This window comes from Miscanthus floridulus, chromosome 8 (assembly GCF_019320115.1).
Source record: "Miscanthus floridulus cultivar M001 chromosome 8, ASM1932011v1, whole genome shotgun sequence".
In the NCBI taxonomy this organism is placed as follows: Eukaryota; Viridiplantae; Streptophyta; class Magnoliopsida; order Poales; family Poaceae; genus Miscanthus; species Miscanthus floridulus.
In genome coordinates, this window is record NC_089587.1 from 215,516,708 (window position 1) to 215,531,895 (window position 15,188).

The window sequence follows — 15,188 nt, forward strand, 5'->3', positions numbered from 1 at the left end:
CCTGTCTTGGCTGGGCAGCCACAGCAGCGTCGCTGCTGTCGCCCATCTCCAAACCATCCGTCATCACCAACGGTTAGTCCGGCGACGACGCTTGTACAGCTCTGATACCACTTGTTGGCCCCTGGATCTTCGGAACAGATGAGACGACCACTCACCGGCGATGCCAACCACACGCTATGGCTAGAGGTAGAAGAAGGGAGGGAGAACAGAGTACATACACACACAGCATAAGCATCAGTGTTGGACGGAGCTCTACAGAGGAGATGGTAAAACTGAACTCGCTCTCTTTACTGAGTTGCAGTGGAAAACTATATATACAACTCTATCCATCTAGTCCTAGTACACAGACATGTCAGGTTGTCATGTTGCTATAGTGACTAGATGTGATAGCAAAACTGACTTTGGCGCCTGCCCCCTGCCACGCGTTCACACAGGGGAGCAATAGATTACTTAACAGAAACTGGTGTCTCGGCTCCGCTCTAAATCGCTGTGCAAGTCACTTTCCTTAAACTAGTCGAATTTCCCTGCATGTCCAACCAAACGAAGTGCCTAGTACTCCAGAAAAGGAAAAAAGTCCATTCTGCCTTTGATTTTTCTCCGGACAGACCTCTTGAAACCGTTCAATTACCTCGTGCCTTGGTTCTGAACGTGGTTTCGTTCTTTTTCAGTTAAAAAATTCAGTAAATACTTGATAAAGGTTTTTAAGCCACTGAAAATGTCTGTATTTATTTAAAAAATCCAAAAAATTGGATACTCCAAACAGAAATAGATTTAGGTCCACGGCAAGAAGATAATTTGAACAGTTCTAAGAGTTTAGTGATAAAATATCCGATTTTAAAGTAAAAAAAAAAGTTCAGGAAAGCAGAATGGACTTTTTCCTCCAGAAAGCCCAAAGAGGGTTTCAGTCCCCAGACCGGCGGGACTCGGGTTGCTCTAAATCAGGCCCTCGAAGGAGTTAGGCAGAAGGAGGCCCACGTCAGAGATTAATTTAGCCCACCTGCTCATGAATTAGGCCTATGAAGGCCGACGTCGCATTAGCGCGTTTCGTGGCATACTGGCATGCGCGGCCGAGCTGTGTAGTCGAGCCAGGCCGATGACTCCGACGCCGCGAGCTTCCGTTAGGCAGCCGTCTGCATAATGCCGTCAGGGCCAGCGGCTTCCGTTAGGCGGCCGTCAGCGTAATGCCGTCTGTTCCGGCGGCTTCCGTTAGGCGGCCGTCAGCGTAATGCCGTCTATGGCAGCGGCTTCCGTTAAGCGGCCGTACGAGGCTCCGGCGTCAACTATGCCGTGGAGGCTGCCGTTAAGGATTTACATATCTGCCATTCGGTGTTCGTGAATTCTCCCGTTTTTGCCATTGAAACATCATTCACATGTGGTGAAGTTTGATAACTTTTCAGTAAAAATCATAATCGGTGCCAGCATGAAGGTCGTTGTTTCCCTGTTCACAGAATCACAGTTCTTCCTTGCCGTCATTGCCGACCCCAACCATGTTAAGCTAGCTAGTATAGTGTCTCTCGGACTCTGTCTGGGCAACTCTTTCGCTGAAGAAGAGAGGCGCTAGAGTAGGAACTAGGAAGCACGACCTGAGGGCTGAGCTGAGGATAATACCAAGCTGCCACTGTATTATGTGTGACAGATATAATTAGTTTTAGACGACGGAACAAAATTCCGTTCCTTTCTTTGCTTCAATACACTAGTTCAGCACTAAGCTAATTTCATAACACCATGATGAATAAAGTCAGAAAATTGACAGATATGATGGGATTGGGGTGCCACAACAGTGCGTGTTCCAGATAAGAATTAAGCCATATTTTGACACTAGAGTTGGCATCTTGATAAGAGAAATGGCATACCACTAATCCTCGACTTGGGTCCGTACTTCTTAGACCTTGTTGTTAGTTGTATTCTAAAGTACATAAGGTGAACACCTTACAGCAGGAGATGCCTACACTAGACTACTCTCTTCGTCCTAAAATAAGTGTGCATCTCGCACTTTGAGGAGTCGAACAGTCTCAATTTTACTAGATTTTTACATAATAATATTAACATTTATATCTTTATTAATAAAATTAGTATAAAAATATATGATACGATTAATCTAATGATGATGATTTGATATTATAAATATTAGTGCTTTTTCGTAAACATTTGGTCAAACTTATTTATTTGACTTCTCCAAGTGAGAAATGTGCACTAATTTTGTGACGGAGGCAATACCACTCGTCTTCAGAGAAGTTTCAGAGCATGTGGTCTGAATATCTGCTTGCAGCCTTAATTGCATTCCTATTGTGATTTGACACTGGCCCAGGTCGTTTGTTAAGGTTCTCACCGCCTTCTCAATTGGGCCGATCTAGGCTATCGCCACGAGCAAATTTGCTCCCTGTTTTGATCCAACAACTTCATACTGGGCCTGCAGCCCGGCTTTTGCCGCTGCTATGCACTTTAAGGTCTGGAGTGGAGCTAAAAACGAAAGTCGGAGATCCCGTTTACCGAAAATAGTTCTTAAAATATGATATTGTTTATAACCTTTTTCGTTCATCAACGTGTTTACAATTTTGATCTTCTAATTTCTCTCAGTACCGCATAGTTAAATGAAAAATATGGTGAGTTTACGATCTTTGTTTCAGTATAAAAGATATCATTAAAGATCATTGTCTATTGTTTTCAACCCTAGTCTAGAACACGCCCTTAGCTTTTTTTTTATGGGTGGGTATGGGGTTTCTTAAGAAAATTTCTATCACTCTGGTGTCTGTGCTGTTGGCAAAGCTACACTCTAGTTACGACCCTGCGTCTATACTTTTAGCAAGAATTTCATCCACACTGGTGAAGAAAACTAAATCGACCAAAATCAGTTGACCTCCATATATATTACTCTCTCCGAGATTCAGCTTCATTTGCCTTACTTTGGAGATTGTGATCACTATGTGCTGGTCCATTTGGGCAGTGAGGAATAATATTGATCTTCAGAAGCATACCGTCCTCGGTGCAGCGTTGCGAGGCCATCTTCAAAGCAAAGTTTGCCTTAGTTGTCCTAAGGGCAAGAGCAGCTCTTCATCCCTCAATTGATTTATTGCTAGAAGCTTATGTGTAATATATTCTATTTTCTTTCATGCAATAAATGCACAGTAGGGGATCAAAACCCTCTGTTTTCCTTCAAAAATATTACTCTCTCCATCCCAAATAGATGAGATTTAAATTTTGTCCCAAAATACTTGACCTTATCAATTTCCAATGAACCTTTCTCCTTTTCCGATATATCTCTATCTTAACCTCTCTATCTCTCTCATTTTTTTTTTGTGCACCACACCTTTTGATTTCTCCTTAATTTCTGCACACAAACCTAAATGGCCATTTATTTTTGAAACGGAAGGAGTATTCAGTACGTTCGGCTGCGATTAACGACTGCTGCTAGATGTAGCGGGCACTGTGCTACAGTCAACCAGCAGCACCGGCCGTAAAACATTCTACCGAATAGACACATGTTCTACAGGAGACAATGCAACAACACATTTGCATATGAAACGACCCAACAAGAAATGCATCAGCAACAAAAGAAAAGGAAAAGTAAGAAAGAATGCTTGTAACAAATAAAGCCTCATAGGGATACATTATAAATAGACATAATTTTGATGTTTAATTTAATAGTATAACAAAGAAATTTGATTAAATCGGTTAATGCCACTTAATAACATAATAAATCACCGATCACCAAATCACGCAAAAGTCTTAACTAAACAGACTACGAAAAATATTTGTTAACGGATTTGTTTTGGTTAAATTGGTTCGGTTCAGTTCATTAAAATGATTCTGGTGCTATTTTGTGCACCGCTAGGGCTAGTATGCCGGGCTTTCCATGTTGTGACAACGTGCTTTCTGTTGGCATCTATCTCGTTCCCTGTTCAGGCCTTCAAGGAATCAGAGCTACAAAGCCTACAAACACCTGCCTCTGCTCTCAGGTTACTCCTACCTCGGGTGTGTTTAGGCCATGTTTAGTTCCACCAAATTCTCAACTTTGACACTATACAAAAAGAAGATTTTCCGTCACATCAAACTTGCGTTACATGCATGGAGTACTAAATATAGACGAAATCAAAAACTAATTGCACAGTTAGGTTGTACTTTGCGAGATAAACGTTTTGAGCCTAATTAGTCAACGATTGGACAATTACAACTAAAAGTGAGGCCTCCCTTGAAGGTGGTTGCACCTGCACGTAGTACAGGTGTACAGCAGTACGGATAATCTGACTGCTTGCCTTGCCGGTGACTCCGTGTTCCGTTGAAAGCCCTATCTGAACATGAAAACTAGAGGGTGTTTAGTTGGGTGAATTTTGGATTTTGGGCTATTGTAGCACTTTCGTTTTTATTTGATAATTAATGTTCTATCATGGTCTAATTAGGTTTAAAACGTTTGTCTCGCGATTTTCAACAAAACTGTGCAATTAGTTTTTTTTTCGCCTATATTTAATGCTCCATGCACGTATCGCAAGATTCGATGTGATGACTACTGCAGCATTTTTTTGAAATTTGGCCTGACAACTAAACACGGGCCTAGTACACTATGGCGAGGGGTCGGTCCCGTGTAAACAGGTTGAGTAGGTTCTTGACAGCGAGTTTGCGACGGCGTACGAGAATCCCAGGCGGTGGCGGTGGCGGTGCCAAATCCGGTCGCACCGCCACGGCGGCACCGACGGGGGGCGTCGCCCGAGATAAAGCAGAGCAAAACACAACCCCGTCCGCGTCTCGGCCGACGAGGAAGCGTCATCCATGTGCTGATTAGCGCAAGGACAACTGGACACGGAGCTGCCGTACGTACGCCAGGTCGCCAGCCACCACGCCGCCGCCGCCGCCGCCCTCGGCTCGGGGACCCCGCACTGGGCACGTGCCCCACTGCCCATCTCGCGCCCCGCGCGCGGGCGGCGGCCGGTTGCGCGCGTGGCGTGCACGGCGGCGAGGCAAAACCGGCCACCGCGTTAACAAAACCGGATTATTTACGCTGGCCCCCTCGCCATATAACACCAAAACTATTCGAGATCGCGTCCGCTGGTGCCGACTTTCGTCGTGCGAATTACCAAGTTCGCATTCTGCAGTCTGCACTCGGCACGCCCCACGTCTGGTGCCAAAATTTGTTTTTGCCTGCCGAGCAAAGTTTCACGGAAGTCGTAGCGAAGGCAGGATCGTGCACCGTGCTTGCTTGCTTGCCGTCGAAACCATGCCAGGAAGTTTCATGTCTCGTTAGACCAGCCTAGGGCTATGGCTATGAACTTTCCCTAGCAGAAAATCTTCAAAACAGAGACAGCAAGGTTAGACCAACTGCGGCGCTTTCGGACTCGGTCTAGCGCAGACAGAAGCAAGGGCCCTCATTTTCCGCCGCCGTGGAAGTGGAACCAGGAAGCCGTCAAACGTCAATCCATCTTGGCCTGTTGAAGTGGTTTCGTTGACCTGATTCAGACGCCCGGATTCTACAGAAAACATCAGATCGATCCCTCTTCACGTGAGCACGGCTGGACGCATTTCCGCCGTTTTCGCAGCTGCTTCGCAACAGCGCGAGCTCACTGTGCGCCTGTGTCTGATGGAGATGGGATCTCTGTGTTTGCAGTAACGTCAACCTAGTTTATGCGCCAAAAAAAAAGTAACGTCAACCTAGTTGACATAATTTAGCTTGATACATTAAGAAGACAAATTCCAGGAGCATAAAATGGTTAATTAATTTTCCTTCTGAACAAAACTCAATAGAGCTCCTGATTACATGGGATAAGGGGAACATCAGAAAAGGAAAAACATGGTTCGGTACCTTCATTTTTCTTTCCATTTAGGAAAGCCCATAACCTATGTGTCTCCGATCTCCATCACCTATCAACAGTTCCCGGCTTCCTGACGGCAGGCGCACCAACACACAGACGCACAGTAAAGAAAGTCTCATGGATGGCGATCACCAGACCCATCACCAGCAGTAGTCAAACGAAAGCAACCCCAGACAAACCCAACACAAGCGCGAGAGAGAATGAAGTGAAATTCCCCGCCGTGGAGCTGAGCTGACGAACCACCGCGCATGTCATCGCAGATCCAGGGTCGGAAGCTTCCAAAAAGATCCCTTTACGAAAAGCCAAAGAAAAGGCCGCGAAAAAGCTGAGAAAAAACCCCGATCGACCCACTAAAAAACCCCATGCCCGATCAAACGCCGTGCATGCCTAGTACCACTCTTCTGCTCCGTAGTTGTCCCTAGTAGATTAGTCGTCCGTACCGCACGACGGCACGAGAGCACAACCCCCCGACCGCGCGCACACGCGCCAGCCCGGACCCAGCCAGGCTCCTCCGCTGCCCGCGCCTCGCCTACGCACGGCCAGCCAGGCCACCTCAAAAAGTCCAACCGCATCGCAACTCCTCCTCCACAGCTCGCGTGCAACTGCAGCATCCGCGAAGCTCCCCTCCCCCCGCTACGCAGTCCGCACCCACACCGCCTGACCTGACCCACGTACTATATATATTGCAGCACACGAGCGCGCCCACACACGGTGACAGGTGACTGCTGGGTTTTTTACACGAGAACGAGAAGTGGTGGTAGCGTTTCCGGTCCTGTCGGCGAGCTGGTTGGCGGTTCGGTTTCGGCGGCATGGTGATGGGCAACAACAAGGCCAAGTCGGGCAAGGCGGAGGGCGCGCGGTGCCGGCGGCACCGGCAGCAGGGGGCGGGCGTCTGCGCGTCCTGCCTGCGGGACCGCCTGTCCCACCTGGCCCTCTCGGCGTCGCTGCCCTCCGTCGTGCGCGGCGAGGAGGCGGAGGGGTACAGCAGATACCACGACGAGGAGGCGTCCTCCTGCTGCTCGGAGATGTCCACGGCCTACTCCTCGGAGGGCTCCAGCGCCGCGTCGTCGGAGTGCGCCAGCCCGGGCGACGACGAGCCGGCGTTCCACGACGAGATGAGGCGCGCGGCGCGGGTGTCGCTGCTGATGCGGCACGAGCGGGTCGTCGGGGACGCCGACGCCGTGGCGGCGTTCCTCCGGGCGAGGAGGGAGCAGAGGAGGAGGACCACGGCCACGAGCTTCTGGGCCAAGCTGCTGCACGCGACGCGGGGAGGAGGGAAGAAGGACCAAGGGTGCTCGATGGCCGCGCGCGGCAAGACGCTCGACGAGAGGGCCACCGCGGCCAAGTGGGTCCTCTTCTGAATTCTGATCGGGACTTCTCGTCTGGCCATGCACGCAGGCAGCCCGCTCCTCGCTGTGTTGTTCTGGTTTCGTCGATGACTTATTTCTAGTGTTTTGCGAACAAATTTTTTTGTTCTTTTGGTGCATTTTGTTGATGGCTTTCGCCTAGCTAGGTATCGAAGAGGCATGCAGCTAGGCTATCCAGAATTCATGCTTTGTACAGATCTAAAGCAAAGAACTTGTACTTTGATCCATCGATCGATATTCTTTGATTGGTTTTAACATCAACTCATCAAGTAATGCCATTTTTTTTTTTGTTAATCTAGCTATACCTATGCCGCTACACGAGCTGTATACATACGTGGCATATCGGCGTCCCCTCTGTTGACTTGAACTGTTCAAGCTGAGTCGCCGACTTTTGCTTTGATTCAGTAGAAACTTGAAGAGATCAACAAGGCACGACCTGACGACCCATTCCTCTTTATGCTACTAGCCTAGAATACAATTTAGGCATAAATAAGAATGCACAATTACACCCTAAAAATTACTAACCACTAGAGTTTTTAGGGTCTATCGAAGTTGGAAAAAAAAGATAAGCATTTCGCACCTTTTTTTCAGACGTGTCTTTTCTTAGGCAACAGGATAAATCTGGATTCTAGTATTATTTCTTTGAAAAAAGTTTAAGTTATTATCGAAGTTTCTAATCCATTTTGTATGTGAACAAAATTTCATCTCAATTTACTCCCAAAATTGTTTCACGTGGTAAAACATACCCATATTTAGATTAGTCTTTTTTTTTCTCTCCACTTACAAGTCGACCTAACACAATTTGTAGGATAGAGAACATGGAACACTATGTACAAGATACAATAAGATTTTTTTAATCACTATTTTCGTATAAATATTGGATCTCTATGGTTAATATAAGATTGCGAGCTTCTAACCTAATCAAAATTGATGTGTTTTTAGCATAAATCATTATATACTCTGTCACTAAAAAAACAGGCCCCGTTTAAATCAGCACAACTTTTTATAAGTTGTAATAGCTGGAGGGAACCTGTAATTAGATTTTTGTAAGTTGGATGGTCGAACAGTTCAAATTAGACTATAAGGTGGACTTTTTTGATAAGCTAAAACTTTTTTTAGTAGCTAGGAACTTATTTTAGTCAATCCAAACAGAGCCCTAGAACTACTATTCAATGTTTAGTTTGTCACCATACTTTAACGATGTACCTCAAGACAGATAAGACAATCCAACTAAAATGGTTTGAGAGAATAAATCAAGCCAACTATACTTCATTCGTAAAGTCATCAGAAATATAAATCATCTAGATTTATTCTAAATCAAACGCTTTTATTGTAGATTATTGTAGATTATAGATATCTAAAACTTTTTATGGATCGATAATATCATATCAACATTACTAGATTTATAATAATAATAAAAAATTCATAGTATCTAAACCGTGTGCATTGTGCCAATGTTGTAGTAGACTTTTATTTCTGATCTAAGGAAGTGAACGATTAGTTTGTCACTACACAAAGTGTATGAGTGCATGATGTCTTCCTCCAGCTATGGGAGCAACAAGACTACAGACACATCTAGACCCCAATGTAGTGTTTATGGGGTTTTAGTGGTTAATGAGACTAACGTATGTTTTGCATAGGTTAATGCAGTTGAGTTAGTTGCAATGTAAATGGCCACAAGTGTCTTGATCCCAAGACTTGGTGATTGATCGACTTATGGTGCAAAGGATGATCGATAAGACTAAGGACACTTGAGAATGAGTGTAGGCTGCGTGCATGGGGATATTTGCTAGTAGTCTGTATTAGGGTTTTGTTTTTCCTTTGGTCGTGCTATTAAGGGGGCCAAGGCGTCCAACTTGAAAGAGTTGACGCGAGAACATGTGGATATGACGGAAATATTTCGGTAAATTTCCAACTAGCTACTAGCGGAATCAGCTAGCACAACACCACTATATGATCTGGCATAGCTAGAGGTTGGCGGATCATCCGGTAATGTCTGCGTCTGTCAACTTTTTCCAATGGCTATGAGCCTCTTCACCATTCCAAAGTGGCAAACGGATATTCACTAGCGGAGAGGAGATTAATCAAGTACTTGTGACTTAGGTGATCCAACGTGGAGTAGGGGGTTGTGGCAATAACCCGAGACCATGGGGAAAATTATGTTGCCTCTTTAGGTTTCTTACATTACTTCTTGCTCTAGCTTTTTGTGTGCAAGTTCTCTTATGTGACTAGGATTGTTTAGCAAGTGTGCTATCTTAGTGTAATCATGAGCTCCACTTTAGTAGTCTATCTCATAGGTTGTATAAAAAAGTGTGTGAAGTTCATAATAGACTTGGTTAACATGTTCCTCTACTTATCTTGCTAAGGACTTGTGTAGGATGGTGGCCCTAAGGACTTCATAGTATGTTTTTGTCAAAAACTTAGGTGCCAAGGTGCTTTGGATGTTTAGAGTTCGCATACCTAAGATTGTTGTTTTACGTATTTTAGATCTCAATTCAAACCCCCTGGCCATTCAATCCTTACAACTAATCTTGTTCTACCGGCGTCATCTCCACCTTATCTATGACTGTCACCCTAGGACCTCCTGCACTACCACCCTTGGTCCCCCTCCTCCCCATGCGACAACCTCGCTGGTTGTGAGGTCGACGCCCAATCTTGTCATAGCAGTTAGGGTTTAGATTGAATAAGTTATGCCCTATGGGCTACCGGAGGTTATCGCCTTCATCGATTCCATGTTGGATCTTGTTTCTTGCAGACAATTCCAATGTGAATGCATATCTAGGCTTTCAGCTTGGCATGCTTCATGTCATTTTGGTTTTTGCAAGGTGGACGTGATTGGTGCGGAGGATTGTGTTCCCCGTTTGCATTTTTGTGTCACTTGCTCGATGGATTCTTAGTATGGCAAGTATTTATTATTCCAGATTGATGGTTCCTTGATCATCTTCGACAACAAGTCATCCGATACTCTTTCAATGTGTCTGATGTGTCTTAGGAACTTCCCATGGCATTGGATCATGTTGCTATTTCAATGCTCAGAGCCTATCATTGCAGATGATTGGAGGGCAATGCTCTGACAGAGCAATAGTCGAGGACATGCATTGGAGGTGAATAATGTTAGTGTTCTAGAGTAAATCTGCAAGGGTATTTGCACCTCAGACGAGAGGTATATATAAACAAGGGTATTGTCGGGTTCATAAACCTAGGGTCCCTCATGGACTAGCTTCCCAACAAAGGCTCGGCCCGACAGGCAACGTTGCAAACAACGCACAACTCATGGGCCGGCCCAAGTACCTAAATGATAGGCCAGAAGGGTGATCCAATCATCGACCGGAAGGCCTGGCCGAGGAGGAATGGCGCCCGTTTCCGACTCCGGCCCACCTCTCCGACCAGAGCGCTCGCTTCGGTCTCCAGCCCGCTTCTGGACGGCCTCTTCGACCGGAAGGCCTGGCCAAACACCGCTTCTAACTCCGACCCGCATCTCCGACCGGGGATGCGCCAAACCCCTGCTCCCTGCTCTTCTCCGACTGGCGTGATCAGAGCCGACTAGGACCAACCGACCGGGGACGCCCGCTCGGTAAGGACCAAGAAACGGACAGAGAAAGTAAGGCAGGGCGCACAAGTCAAACCACAATACCAGGGACCGTACCCTGTACACCTACAGAAACCATGATCTGCGACCTCCCTGGCACGACAAAACCCAAGCAGTGTTGTAGGCGCTGACATTTTCCCCTACAGTATTGTGGACACCATTAACTCCCATACGGTAAGGCTCCCCCCACATGCCTCTGGGCATCGACAGTGTTGTGGGCATCGGCATTTACCGTACCAAGCGAACATGGTAAAACCCCTTGCAACCTCTAGGTATCAACAGTGTGGCAGGCGCCGATGTCTGCCATACCCGAAGAAGACAACACAACCTCCCACGTGCATCTGACATTCAACAGTATTGTGGGCGCCTACCATCATCCTGTACCCACCGGCATGAGCAACAAGGCTGAGTAGCATATGTACTCTCTCCCTCTCACTTGTAAAGCTATCCCCTTCATCTATAAAAGGGGATGCACTCTCTCCCAGTAGACTCAGTTGATTCAGATTCATTAGATCGATCAAGTTCACTAGCACACAACAACAGAACCACTAGGTTCAAACCACAAGCACATGCTTGAACACTTAGCTCATAGCGGGGCTCCCGTCTCTCTCGGCCCTTCCGACCAGAGTCTGGCCGGACCTCTTGTACCTCCCATCTTTCTCCTTCTTGTTTGTAACCCCACTGCAAACTTAGAGCACCTGGGCTCAGGAATAAAGTCACCGACCGACTCAAACTGGACGTAGGGCACGTTGCCTAAACTAGTATAAACCCTATGTTATTGAGTGCTAGGCCACCTCCAATCACAACGTACGGCAAAACTATAAATATTTATGTGTTGGTCACTTTCTGCACCGACAGTTGGCGCCGTCCGTGGGGAAGACGCTGTATGTTCAACACTTTTGGTCATCGGATGACCCACTTTTCCACCACCTTCGCCATGGTGGGCTCAGGCGATACGACTCGCTTTGGCTCACTGGAGTTTCCAGTACTCCGACCTGTTGGGATGTGGGTTCCACCCATCTTCGAGCCATCCCAGGCCTTCCTCTTCGGAAGCCTAGACTTCATCGCCGACCGGCTCGGCATACTACACCTCCGTGAGGAGGCACTCATTCCGGCGCCTGTCAGAGGGACGCCCTCCATCAGCTTCGGGACACACAATGACTACAATGACAAGGCATCTGCGCTTCATTCCGAGCAAACTCTCTGCTCAAACCCCGCTGTGAGTAATGTACATACTGTTATTTACTCGCTATTTACTATCTTCCGTCAATTATCTGGAGGGACCCTGTTGTCCGTACCGCAACCACCGCATGACTGGTTCCTCTACGGCCTCGTGTCCTCCATGGACGTGTATGCCCGGGGGCTCCAAAAAATGCTGACGCTGCCCCCTTTCACATTCGAAATCGTGGGGATGGTGAGCTATGCTCCCACCTATTTATACGAATTCCTGGATGATGAGGCTAAGAGCGATGGCTCCAGCATTGGCGACATGACACCTAGCCACCAACCATCCTAGGAGTGTGCTATGGCGGACGCTCTGGGGCAGCCACCGGTAGTTGCAGAGTCTATGCAGACTCACACCCCACTGTACCCGCATGCGGGGGCCCTCACGCTGGCGCAAGGGCACACCGAGGAGCTATGACAATGGCGGCAGAACCATCCGCTGCCTGCGCCGACGCGCTTGGTACAGCAAGTTGCGCCCCATGCGCATGACCCGGCCGGTGGCGCTCGAGGTCGCGCTCGCCAGGTCTAGCGCGACATCATAAACAAGGGGAATGACCCCCACAATTTGCTCGGACTAGCCAGAACATCGCCGCTACGGCAATGCTTCTGTGCGGCGTTCCCGAGCTCGTTGACCCCTAGGAGTGGGCGGTCTACCGGAACCTCCGGGCGCTGGTAGAAGCCACCGCCGTTCAACAAGCGGAAAGCTCCACATCGTGACTCCGACACGCGCCTTCTCTCCCCACTGGGGGAGTGGGGACGCGCCAGATGGATCACTCCATCCGCTCACCACTACAGTCGCCAAGCATGGCTCGAGAGGCAGCGACTGCACCACGATCCGACCTGGCGCCTGCTCCACACCAACTGCTAGTACCCGAGCGGCCCAGTTCACACCAAGATGCTCACAACATCATTAGCAATCGACATCACGCTCGACATGATGATGACATCCACTGAGCGCCAGTGAGGGCAGGTGATACGGGCCCCGGCTGAACCACCGAGGGGAGCGGTGAAACAATCCCTAGGCTTGATCGCTGGCCAGACGACCGGAGTCCTAGCCTCAAGGGCTTAGGACCACAGGCCTTTGGCTGACACATCCAGAGAGCATTGTTCCCGCAGCGCTTCCAACCACCCACCAACATCACCAAGTACACTGGGGAACGAACCCCGGTATTTGGCTTAAAGATTTCCGGCTCGCCTACCGAGCCAGGGGGGTGGATGATGACCTTTTCATCATTCAGTATCTCCCCATCTACGTAGGGGAACATGTTTGAGCATGGCTCGAATTCCTCCCGCACGACAGCATCCGCGACTGGGCGGACCTCAAGAGGATCTTTGTCGAAAACTTCTAGGGGACGTACGTCCGTCCTGGGAACTCCTGGGACCTCAAGAGCTACCAGCAGGGGCCCAGCGAGTCCCTGTGGGATTACATCCATAGGTTCTCCCAATGATGCAACTCCCTCCCTGATGTCGTCGACGCGGACGTCATCAGCGCATTCCTCTCCGGGACGACCTACGTGTCCCCAATCCACAAGCGCCTAAAGCCCCATACCATCCGTGGCCTGCTCGACATCGCCACTAACCATGCCTCTGGCGAGGAGGCAGTCAAAGCGGTCTTCAATGGAGGCCGGGACAAAAACAAGGCCAAGCGCGCGGACAAAGATGAGGGCCCCTCCACGTAGAGGGGCAAGAAGAACAAAAAGGACCAGCGCCGACCGGACAACACCACGTTGGTCGCCACAACTGACCGCACAAGCAAGCAGCCCCAACAGGGCCTGCCTGACCACTTCAACAAACTTATGGATAGCCCATGCACCAACCACGCCTACCCCATCAAACACCTCTACAAGGACTGTGAGCTCCTCAAACGTTTCCTCCGACAGGCCGGCGGGCCAAAAGAGGGGGACGGCAAAGAGGCAGTAGCCAAGAAAGGAGGCGCGACGGGCAATGACGGAGACAATTTCCCTGACCCTAAGGAATGCATCATGATCTTCGGTGGATCCAACACCATCTGGACCAAACGCCAGCACAAGGTGCGCTATAGGGAGGCATGCACCGTTGAGACAGTCGTCCCCTCCTTCCTTAGCTAGTCAGAATCTCTGATCACCTTCAATTAGAGGGACCATCCCTCCCGTGTCACGAGACCAAGACGTTACCCACTTGTCTTTGACCCCATCGTCCGGAAGAAGCGCCTCACCAAGGTGCTGATGGACGGAGGCAGCGGCCTCAACATCCTCTATGTCGACACCCTCGATGCCATGCGCATCCCCCGGTCAGAACTCCACCTAGGGAGTTCTCCCTTCCACAGGGTGATCCTGGGAGCGCAGGCATACCCCCTTGGGTAGATCGATATGTCCGTCACGTTTGGCAACCGAGCCAACTTTTGCTCGGAGGTCCTCACCTTTGAAGTGGTGGACTTCCTAGGGTCCTACCACGCCATCTTGGGGCGGCCATGCTATGCCAAATTCATGGCGATCCCCAACTACACCTACCTCAAGCTGAAGATGCTGGGACTGAACGATGTCATCACCGTAAGCAGCACCTTCTCGCACGGCGTCACGTGCGACCGCGAGCATTTCGAGCTCGCCACCGCGATCATCAACTCGTTCGAGCTCCCGCGGCTCGGGGAGTCATCGACCCTAACAGTACCAGACTACAACAAACCAAACTCCTCAATGGCCTTCCACCCGTTCGAGGAAACCAAGGCGGTGGGAATTGACCCCACTGACCCAACCAAAACGGTGCGGATCGGGACCCAGCTCCCGGCCAAATAGGAATACGAGCTCGTCGACTTCCTACGTGCCAATAGCGATGTCTTTGCCTAGCAGCCTTCTGACGTGCCGGGCATACCACGGGAGGTCGTCGAGCATGCACTGCGCCTCATCCTGGGCTCGAAGCCCACCAATGAAAGCTCTAGTTTGGTTTTGGTGAATTGATGAAACCGTAAGTGCTAACCTAGTTTATCAAGTGATCATGAGATTGGTGGCACATTCCAAGTGGTGAAGCAAATGAAGATCATGACATGGTGATGGTGATGCCATGGTGATGATCAAGTGCTTGGACTTGAAAAGAAGAAAGAGAAAAACAAAAGGCTCAAGGCAAAGGTATAAACGGCGCCACCGACGCCTTAGACAGAAAAGACGAAGGTCACTGTAAGTGACCGGACGCTGGTCACGATAGGACCGGTGCGTCCGGTCAGTGGAAGCTACG

General features: G+C 48.9%; 2 protein-coding genes across 2 annotated transcripts; both read left to right on the plus strand.

Annotated features, from left to right (window-relative positions):
• The first annotated feature begins 6,503 nt into the window (after nucleotides 1-6,503).
• On the plus strand, nucleotides 6,504-7,423 carry LOC136474931 (uncharacterized). The gene has a single exon (XM_066472498.1). The coding sequence runs from the start codon at nucleotides 6,611-6,613 to the stop codon at nucleotides 7,160-7,162; it is 552 nt and encodes a 183-aa protein (XP_066328595.1). The 5' UTR covers nucleotides 6,504-6,610; the 3' UTR covers nucleotides 7,163-7,423.
• Nucleotides 7,424-14,446: 7,023 nt separating this feature from the next.
• LOC136470622 (uncharacterized) lies at nucleotides 14,447-14,752 on the plus strand. Its single transcript, XM_066468401.1, has one exon. It carries the CDS (start codon nucleotides 14,447-14,449, stop codon nucleotides 14,750-14,752), a length of 306 nt encoding a protein of 101 aa, XP_066324498.1.
• Nucleotides 14,753-15,188: the final 436 nt, after the last annotated feature.